Below are 10,577 nucleotides of genomic sequence, written 5' to 3'. Positions count from 1 at the left end.
AGAAACAATGTGGATAGATGTCTGAGATGGGTAAAGAGCAAGAAACACTGCTATGAATCTGCTACGTTTGCTAAGGAAATGGCTAATGCAGTCACATCATGTGTCAGAACTACAGCAGTGCAGTGAAGACGGGCATGGTGCTTCTTGCTTCTTGGCTCTTTTGTAGTCATATGACCTTTCAATAACCAGATAAAGCTGCTGTACAGAAGAGAGGAGAGTACAGAGCCTTGTATCCATAAGTCTGTGTTGAAGATGCCTACAAGCTGGGACAGAGGCGGACCACAGCCAAACGCTTAATGCATTGCAGAGATCAACTTATTTCTTCAATACTTGCAAGCTATTTTGGTTGCTGAATGTAAGAATCCAGTTGAACTCCAGAGTAAAGTCATATATCTTTTGCAAGAAATGTGACACGTTATATTTATATATATATATATATATATATTCACACACACACATTTCCTGTATTTATGTGTGTGTGTGTGTGTGTGTGTGTGGTTTAGATTATATTTGCTGTTGGCAATAAAAAAGAGTGCACCAGATATTTGTCTTGGAATATTAATAATGTTGTGCTCCAATCAACCATGTTGGACAGTTCAAAAGTAGAAGCACTTGCTGTAAGTATTAATTCAGATTTTTGGTTTCTGTGTTCAGAAGTGTGAGGTTCAGCACGGCAGATCAAAGCCCTGCATCATGAGCATTCATTTATACAATTATTTCTATTGCCTTTCACTGGGTTAATGACAGTCTGTGAGTGTTGGTTTTGGATTAACATTAGGAAAAGGAGTCTTCCCCTTTTCTAAAACAGAATGGTAATGTATCGGTTTCAAACACTGTAATGGTCATGAACACTGGTTTGGTAAAGACAATATGGATGTGCACGCTTACGCCAGGAATCATAAGTAATGGAGCTTTCTGCCTCCGGAATATTCAAGTTAACAAAGTGCAATGTGGAAAATCGACTCCATACCCTGTGCCAGCAAGGGTCCTGCAGACCTGGGACGTTATATACAGCAAATTACAGACGAGCTACGCAAAGTCTGGGGCCAAACACTTATACGCTAAGTGAATTATAGGATGGGCATAATTGAAAATTGCACGAATCACAAGTCACAGCATTGTTCCTCGGGAAATGAGAAGTTTTGGATGTGTGTCTTGTGTGATCACCCTACCTGAATGCTTCTCCAGAGCTGCTGAGCATTTAAGTGCCAGGAATATAACTGCAGCTCTCGTCACTGAGCTGCCTGGGCTTTAAAAGCTCTTTGGCTGTGCTTCTGTGTATCTGACAAAAGTGTTCTTTGTTCCTATATTTGAAGAGTGAATTCTTGCTCAGATATATTTCACCCTCTCTTTCTCTATATATACTAATTTAATCATCAGGTTGTAGTTTACTGTACATTATTCTTAGATGGTTGGCATATTTCAATGCCTTGCATGTGTCTGGGTCTCTCCAAAGTGCATGTCGTACATGTGGTAATTGTTATTTGCCCCTGGACTTTGATTTCCCCACTTGCCATCAGCCAAAATGGAGCTGTAAACTTTGAACCGCATGTTTTCCGTTCCCCTACTTTTGAAATACATAACAGGGGGAATAACCACACCCAATTAAATGTCTGTTGCTGATTCAAAATGGAATCATCTGTTATATGTAATGCATTTAAGTAGCTTTTTTTGTTTGTTTATCTCTTAAATTGCAAAGCACTTCGTGATATTTATTTTTGAAAGGCGCTATATCAAATAAAAATGGGTAACATGGTGCATCACACAAATTAGGTAGGTTGTAATTTTGCTTTCCTAGTAAAGTCTATAATTTGTTTCTTTTCTATAGTTTCTTTTTACATTGTCTTTCCACTATTGTGCAGGCACCACTGAAATATATTAATGATACAACATTTTGATGCAAGGTGCATTACAATTGGCATGAAAGAACAACGAAAATGAATAACCAAACAAACTCTTTGGTTGTATGTCTGTGTAAAATGGAGCTGCAGGGGTTAATTTCCGTCTCGTTTTCAGCACAAAACATGCGCACGGTTTGCGATGCTGTGTTGATATGTATTTTATATGTATATGGTTTGTTGCCACTCTCCGTATGACGTCTGTAGCCTACCGTGATTTAATAACTGATGCGCTGCCCACTTACGACAGGTGGATACGTGGACTTAATACAGCCGCTACGATAAACACATAATTCAGGCTGTTTTTAATGGCTTCTGGGAAGGCAGAGGACGGGGATAAGGCTAGTGCTGATTCGTGGAGGCTAATAGGCCCGGCCACCGAGCTTTCCAAGAAACAGTGCCGGTTGATGTACTCCTCTCTGGGCTGCGCTTCGGACCTGTGTCTCTTCCACATCAGAGGCGAGTTCTACGCTATGGAGGCCCGCTGCGCCCATTCGGGTGAGTAGAAACGCGTTCAGTAATGATGTCATTTGATTAACTAAAAAAGCGACGTGTTTGGGGTGCATCACTAGTAACAGAGAACATAAAATCCCCCCATTTCAATCAGAATACCCCCATTTGAAAATGATCCCCCCATTTACCATTTGCCCCCAATCTGGCAACCCTATAAGGTGCGACCTCCATTTCTTCATAGGTTTTGTTTTTGTTTTTCTTGCTTTTTATTTAAATGCAATATTTTTTGAGGGAGTCTTTGGAAAAGTGAAACTTGTGAAGAGGAATCAAAAAATAAATAAACAAGAGTGCCAAACTGAATGTGACTTTTATTTGTGGGAATTCATTTTACATTTCAGACAGTTTTCGGTCGATTTAAAACATTGAGCCACATGAAATGAGGCATGTTTTCAGACTGGCCCGGCCAGTTTGGTTTCCATGGTGTTATTATGTAATAAGAGTGCCAGTGACCCCTTACTAAACAAAACCTGACAATTTAAACCACATAATAAACATATTTAAACTGCAGACTGTGCTAGAGTGTATCATATGGCTTTAGTGGCGATGACTTGTGGGTTACCATCAGGGCTGGCAGACCCTTCTCTCAAAATATCCCTATTGGTGAAAACCCCTTTTTTTTTTTTTTGCTTTCAACATTAAAAAAACTAGACTGGGCCTCAATCCCCCATTTGAAATTGATCTCACCCCATACAATCCCCCATGAAACCTTCCTCCCTATATTTTTGGTATTTCCACCCAATCTGCCAATCCTGGTTACCGTGTACAAACTCTGGCCTCTTCACTGAGTCTTGTGTCAAGGAAGAATTCCCACACCTTCACCATTTTCAGCAGCTCAATCTATAGCAGCTCGTAAACACTGAGCTACAAACAGCAGCTCCCTGTTAAATGGCATCATTTTCAAATACCATTTTCGTCTAAAGTGCCCCGGTGGCTCCACTGGTTTGCTATTAGCCTTTAAAATTGACTGTCAAATTATATAGACAGATTCCAAAAAAGTCCATATTAAAACTTCAGGCAGTATTTTTGTCCCTTTGAAAAATGTTACATTATTCTCTTGCATCTTGGCAGAAATAGACTTAGCTAGGAAAGAAAATAATGTTTGTGGGAAACAAATCTTACAGGCTGTTTTCAGTTTAACAGGCAAGCATTGTAATGGGATTGTGATTTACGGAGATATACATCAAATAAGGGCAAGATTTTCACAAAAGCCTTTTTTGTATAGAATAAAGTTCAGCACAAATGTAACACCTGTATTATTATTTTTAAATTACATTACTGTAAGCCTTCCTTTAACTTGTTTAGCAATCTGATCTGCATGCCTCATTAGTTCACTTCAACAGTAATGCTAGGCAAGGCATGGAGACTAACCCAAACCCACTTCAGGAGTAAGAGCATATAACTATTAAAACTCAGTTTTGCATTTAAATTCGCCTTAGACTTAAATAAATCCCTGCTCCATCCTTTGTGAGTTTCCCAAGTAATAGCACTCTTTTCATGTCTTAGTAGCACTTACTGACTGATCCAATGAGTTGACAAAGAGCCCGAATCGTGTATTAACGTTTCTCTTCTGTGTGTGTGTGTGTGTTCTGCCAGGTGGCCCGCTGTGTGAGGGTGATATAGAGGAGGCGGATGGTGTTCTGCAGGTCTTCTGTCCATGGCATGACTACGACTTTGACATCAGGACAGGGAAGTCACAGACGGGATTGCAGGTAAGGGACACTGAAGGGAGCACATCTTTCAAATAAATGACATTTATTGTTGTTCGTAACTGGGAAATACTTTCACTGCCAGCTCTCAGTCCAATAGTTCAAAACACAAAAAAAACAAAAAACAAAACTGATTGATTGATTGATTGATTGATTTAGGGTGTTAACCTTCAATCCAGCTCTCTGTACTAATATCCTTGATCCCCCTTATATACTATTTTTGAGTTCTACCCCCTCCACTTATACCCAGTCATTAGCTCATAGGGGCAACAAAATAAACTTTCCAGATGCACACCAATATCCCCAAACATATCTACTCCCAAAATATTGCCTTTAAATGAAAATAACAAATCTATAATCCTACCTCACCTCTACATGAAAAATATCCAAACTATAAATAAACCACTCCAAACAAAGTAACGCAGTGAGCCTTTCCACGTAGCAGGATTAAGGTAACTCCATGTCTATAAAACCCCTCTGTAAGATGGCCTCTGTAACCTCCTTTTCCTTCACCAATATGGCTGCTCTTCAACCACACCCCAGGTAAGTCATTGTTGGTTCTCTCTTTCCTTACCAACCTAATTAACCCCTTCCGAAATATGCTTTTTAAGAATTCACTTTAAGATTTGCATTCTTTACATATGGTCTTTAATTGCAATATTATAATACCTAGAATGATGATGCCCAACATGCCAACACAGTTGACAACTTGTTCTGATTGAGACACAGTGTTACACCCCAAGCTGTGAAGTAGTATTGGGCTACCGTAAATGTGGGACCCTTCAAATGACAAAATTAACCTAATAGAGTGATCTCAAGCACATTTATCAACTGTATTTCCTCCCAAACTGAGAGACATTTTCATGGTTTTGATTGATGGTTGCTGTTGCTGTGATACTTTGGAAAACAGAAAGAAGGGTATTCTCTGTTCACATCTCTCCTCCTTGTCTTTTTCTTTTTGTGTTCCCTTTTCTCCCCCCAATCTGTTTTAGCAACAAGTGTATGAAGTGAAGGTGCAGGATGGGTCGGTGTATGTAAAGCACACAGCCCAGCTATCTTTAACACCGTTTCCTTTGACCTCGAGGCAGTGAGTGCCTGAGGCTCGGCCGCCACAGAAAAAGATCCCTCCTTTAAATTGGTTTCTGTTCTGAAGCCGTGACCCTCCAAGACGTTCATAGCCTAATCTGTGTTGATCACAGACCTTTTCCACACAATCCTGGCCTTGGCAAAGTGAAGTCATTATCAGGAGAGCTGTCTGAAGGGGAAATTACATCAACGTTCCTTTTTTGTTTTGTTTTTTGGGAATACCGGGCCGACAGCCATCGCTGGCACAACCTCTTGTTGAAGGTTGGGGTTTGAACCTGATAATCGATTGGACGCTGTACAGATGGTGGTTATGTAAACAGACCATTTGGAGATGATTATTTTGCGGGTATGGCTGGTCATTCGTGTAACATTGTTCACTATTATAAATTATTAAAAAAAAAAACATCTAGTCACATCTGCTGATTGTGAACAAATATATAGACATAACTCTTGCTTCATGAACACTCTTGGAAAATGGAGCTTCCACAGTGGCATGGAATACCTTCTATAAGCATTACTGATTCTGTCGCAAAAAGGTCGTCGTCGTACTATGTATCGCTGTGAGAATCCTGAGAGGAACAATGGACCACGAGGAGGCTGTGATATTCCATATTCAATATTTCATATCTGCTGTTTGCTAAGGGCAGGAAGGAGGGTGTTATTGCTGTTTCTGTAAATCAGTATAATACAGTCTTGCTGTTTTATTTTGTCCTCCCTGGCTCTCCCTTTATTGAGTGTTTTTATTAATACTGTTTCCACTGGCATTGTCTGCTGTTCTGAGCCCTGCACGACGCACATGTGCAATAAGTCATTACACGAGCGGTCATTCTGTCAGACGATTGAGACCCGGCCACACTGTGTTGTTTGGATTGAAGACATAGATATATATATATAGAGATATATATAGAGAGAGAATTAAAAAAAAAAAAAAAAAAAAACTTTTCTGGCTGGTTGTGTCACTATGTTTTTTTGCTATATTGATTTTTAGCAAATTGTGGATGGAGTTGGGTTACGTTTGGGGGTTATTATGGACTGCTTGTTAAACGTTCAGTGTCAGTCCTCAGCAATGTGTTAGATAATGTGTCTGTCATATGCAAACAGACCTCTCACTGTATCGCAATCTTTTAATCTCTGCTGCTGTTCGCATTCTGAACTACCTTGTCTGCAAATGGGATGGTGTGCTGCTTAGACTGATTTTGTGAATATAATGGATGTCCTATATTTTCGTATTTGCTGGAGATTTCTGTAACATCTAACTCTTGGTAATTTGTTAGGCAGGAAAACAAGTTTTTGGATCATTTTTGTCCAGGACTGGTTGTGTTTAAACTTTTAATTTGTATGTTTATTGCACATTGCAGCAATTCAACAATTAAAAACAATTTTGGTGTTGACTGTTAAACCAATAAACACTTTTGAAAACAAGTTATTTTCTAGTCGAGAAGACATGAATTACTTAAAATGTTTTGTGTGCTGAAATAGAAATTTCCCAGCGTGTGAAGTGTGAACTGATGAAGTGTGTGTGGAAAAAAATATGCACATTGTTTTCAAGTTTACAACTTGGCTTTATTTACAGAACCACATGGAAAAAAAACCTTGATGAAGTTCATCATAACATAATGTACACCAAAAATAATAATAATAATAATAATAATAATAATAATAATAATAATATATATATATATATAATATTTTAAAAGCATACAGTCACGCAGTACATGTTTCACAATAATTTACAGAGGGTCAACTATCCCAAGAATAACATTTTCAGGGCTACTCACATAATTTCTCGAGCACAGGGCACTTGTGCATATCCGACTTAAGAAGGGTACAAGCTGCACATTTTATTCTTTAAGTTGGAATAGATTTTGGGATTTGGACAATATATGACTCACAGCAGGGATGTAATAAGGCATGCAACCTGCACTGCATGTTTGCAAATGTGATTACCCAGTCTAATTTGTATATTAAATCTTGAAATCAACACCAGTTTCAGTGGGTAATGTACCCCAAAGACATGCATTTAAAAGTCATTAAGCCACAGATTTGTTTACTTGTTTATTGTTTTTCCCCATTCTGAACGAATCCCCTAAGGACAGGAAGATGTTGACCAACTTCCTCTACATTAAAATAAATTAGATTAACTGGACCCTCATGAGTGACTTCGAGCTGAAGCTTATTACCAAGGTCTGTCTCTCTCTCTCTGAATCCAGAAACTCTCTAATTGATTGGACGGATGTTCTCTGGAGTTGGAAAAAAAAATAAAAATCTAGTTTTGTTTCTTCTTATTCCAAGCTTAACATTACAAAACCAGGCAGAACCTATTTTTTTTAAGGCTTTTTGTTGCTATCGGCTCTCTTGTTGCGTCTTACGCCATGTGCTCTGTCATGTTGCCAGTCTGTTTTTCTGACATTAAAACTGTACAGACGGCACACAGGAGAAGAAAAACTACACCTCAAGTTGTCAGCACAGTCCCTGTATAAGGAACACGCTGGCTATTCCCGCAGTGACTGCAGAGCAGGGTTTTAATGTCAAGTACAATGGAAACAGACACTAATTTCGTTTTGTTTGCTTTCACTTCAAAGAAGGTATTCGAATTGTTACCAGATCCTTTATCAGGGTGATAAATGCTCAGATGTGGCAGCTGAAACAAGAGTCTTACGGTTTAAATATATAACAGCAACCTAGTCTCCTGGGCTGCTCATGCACTTTATTTAACTCTGCTTCCTTATGTTCCTGCTTACTTATGTATTGTTAGCGCTACTATTGTTTTTCTGTGACCTTTCCTATGCCCCCCCTCAGTTAAGCACATACCTGGGACTAAACTGCATTATGTCTGCCCTTGTTATCTCATTGTACTAGGATGTAGACTTACTAAAGTTGTACGGATTATACTACTGCTTTAAAGTGTTTCTTGTGTAAACTGTTAAATGACCTTGGTAAGGGGATCGGTACGGAAGCTTTTAGCACCACAGAGAATACAGTAATGATTGTGTTAAATATGGGATAAGTTTGCTTTGAGATTCAGATAATTCTATAGGAGGATCAAGAATACATTACAGTTATTCTTTTTATAGTGGCAGGGGGTTATATTTGATGCAGGATGATGATTTGGACTTGGAAATAAGCACAATGAGAAAAATGTAATGTTTTGAGTTACTTTCATAATTATTATAATTATATTTGTAATCCTCACTGTACTTATGCCTTCAAAATTCCCGTATTAACGCAAAAAATATTGTGAAATAACGCAATAATTATTTATTTCACTGTGGCACTAATAATCTTCTGTACGTCTGCCAAGAAATAAATTAATGATTATTTAAACTGCCTTCTTTCTTTCACAGACTTTACAGCAAACAAAACATCCGTCACTTTTGAAATATACAGTTTGTGTATATACTCTTAAGTCGGTCATTTGAACCAGACATTTGTTCTTTAACCAGCTGCCTGACAGCTTAACAAGTTACAAGCAGATTTCCACCTGCTGACAAGTAGTAGTGCTCCCATGGCTTAAGACTCCTGCAAGATTAATAATGTAAAAGAACAGGTATTGCGGGGTTCAGGAACGGTAATTATGGCACTTTTGGAAAAATAAAGTGGTGCTTGAAAAGGGGCGGGGTCTAGGTGCTAATTGACGTGCAGCTGTGCAGGTTTTGTTTTTCTTCACCTCAAGGTCACGGTTATTGTAAGTGCATTGTGTACGTGAGGCAGCGGCTGTGGACTTTCAGTTTCCTGCAAGATCTCCCCCCTCAAGTAAGGCTATTACAGCTGGCCGGTACTTAAGGGAGTGAAGAAAAAGACAAATGAAAAAACAACAACATTGTAATCGTTTGGTTCACTTATGAACAAGAACATTAGGGGTATTTTAGCGAATGTCTCCCTACTTTAGTAGCTAATAATTCCACCACAACCTAAATATTTAAGCAATCAGCTGAGGCCAGCCATGTTTAGCTATTAGTTAATGATTCCCTTCCTCGTATAGGGTTTGTCTGAGTAAGTATCCCCAGAGTTTTCTTTTCTGGCTACAAGCAGTTCCTCAGTGCCTTGGCCTTTCTCACTGTAAGGGTCAGGTCTAGTCTGGTATGGAAATAAAAAAAGAAAGAAAAACTGTATGTAAGCCTGGTCTGGTAGCATTCATTTTACTTCAAAATATTAAAGCAATGTGTTATTTATGAGACACAAAAAAACACCACACAAAATACAAAAACTTGAATATTCCGGAAACTGTGGAAATATTTTCCTTCATAATGAAGCACATATGTATTTTGTTTCTTAATGGTTATCAATCACAGCCAGAAAAGTCTGCCTGCGTTTCTCACATGATTTGTCGTGTCACAGTCTGTTACAACTTGACTGCACAAAAGAAGAAAATGAAAACTTGTAGTTTAACTTGTTTCACTTTTTCTTTTCTATTTTCTTTTTTAATAACCAACCAGGCTGTTTACATTTCTGAACCTCCCAGTCAAACTCATTAAGAGTTCGCTCGAGGGGATCACTGTGATTGGGGCCTTGTTTTTGATTATAAGCGTACCAATAATTATCTGAGGGTCCTACTTATTACCCCTGTGTCCTGTGGTCAGTCGGGTTCAGATTAGTTTGCTGCCGTAAGCTTTTTAGTGCCGCACTAATGGGAACAGTTCTGGTACAAAATTTGAATGGAAGTAGCTTTAGATAATGAAACCAATTAATTTTATGTAAAACTTGATTACACGTCACTCCAGGAATTGGTGGTCTCGGGTCATGGGATCTGAAGAAAAATGGTTTTCCTATGTGACCGTAATTATTTCGGAGAGCACAGGTCTTTATCTTCATTATGCTTGGTTACTGTGGCCGGTGACGCTGGGGTTTATTAATAAACGTAATAAGGCTGCTTAGTATGATTTTGTCCTCTGAAACATAAGAAATAAAGTCCGGATTGATTGTCAGGCAGTTTAAAAATCTGATGTGCAGGTTAGCAAAGCACAACATCCTCACTTGCATTGAGCAAAGTTGTTCTGCCAGAAAACAAACGTGAGCATCTTGTTGGCCCGAAGGAGAAACAAAGTGTTCCTACAGAAAGCAACATACAAGTCAGCTTCAGTGGTTATATGAGAAAAATCTGATTTACTACAGTTTCCCACAAGTTACACTGCCACTACACATAAGGTGTGTTCGTCGGATTTGTGTGCAAACTTTCAGCAGTACCGTGCATCAGGTGACCAAACACAGACATGTTGTTCTTCACGTGGGAGTACTGGAGAAAGTGTCAAGTCAAATATTCAAAACCTTAATATTGCACATTTAGAAACAAAAGATACAAACACCAAAAAAAGATAACATATTGTCAACAAAGCACTATTATTATTTTTAGTCTAGCTGCATCAACTTTGTGTGT

The 10,577-nt window shown here is 38.6% G+C and overlaps 1 protein-coding gene across 1 annotated transcript; it reads left to right on the top strand.

The window, feature by feature from the left end:
• Positions 1-2,023: 2,023 nt before the first annotated feature.
• On the top strand, positions 2,024-5,914 carry LOC136718352 (Rieske domain-containing protein). Its single transcript, XM_066696051.1, has 3 exons — positions 2,024-2,396; positions 4,005-4,120; positions 5,110-5,914. Exons 1-3 carry the CDS (start codon positions 2,207-2,209, stop codon positions 5,206-5,208), a joined length of 405 nt encoding a protein of 134 aa, XP_066552148.1. The 5' UTR covers positions 2,024-2,206; the 3' UTR covers positions 5,209-5,914.
• Positions 5,915-10,577: the final 4,663 nt, after the last annotated feature.

The sequence above is a fragment of the Amia ocellicauda genome, chromosome 22, assembly GCF_036373705.1.
Source record: "Amia ocellicauda isolate fAmiCal2 chromosome 22, fAmiCal2.hap1, whole genome shotgun sequence".
NCBI lineage: Eukaryota > Metazoa > Chordata > Actinopteri > Amiiformes > Amiidae > Amia > Amia ocellicauda.
Note: the sequence above shows the minus strand (reverse complement) of the source record. Positions and strands in the feature narration are given on the sequence as shown.

What these genes read in the sequence shown, in the direction of transcription:
- LOC136718352 (XM_066696051.1), top strand. Translation starts at nt 2,207, where the DNA reads ATGGCTTCTGGGAAGGCAGAGGACGGGGATAAGGCTAGTGCTGATTCG. An exon ending in GGCCCGCTGCGCCCATTCGG is followed by an intron (nt 2,397 to 4,004) that starts GTGAGTAGAAAC and finishes GTGTTCTGCCAG; the next exon opens with GTGGCCCGCTGTGTGAGGGT. An exon ending in AGTCACAGACGGGATTGCAG is followed by an intron (nt 4,121 to 5,109) that starts GTAAGGGACACT and finishes AATCTGTTTTAG; the next exon opens with CAACAAGTGTATGAAGTGAA.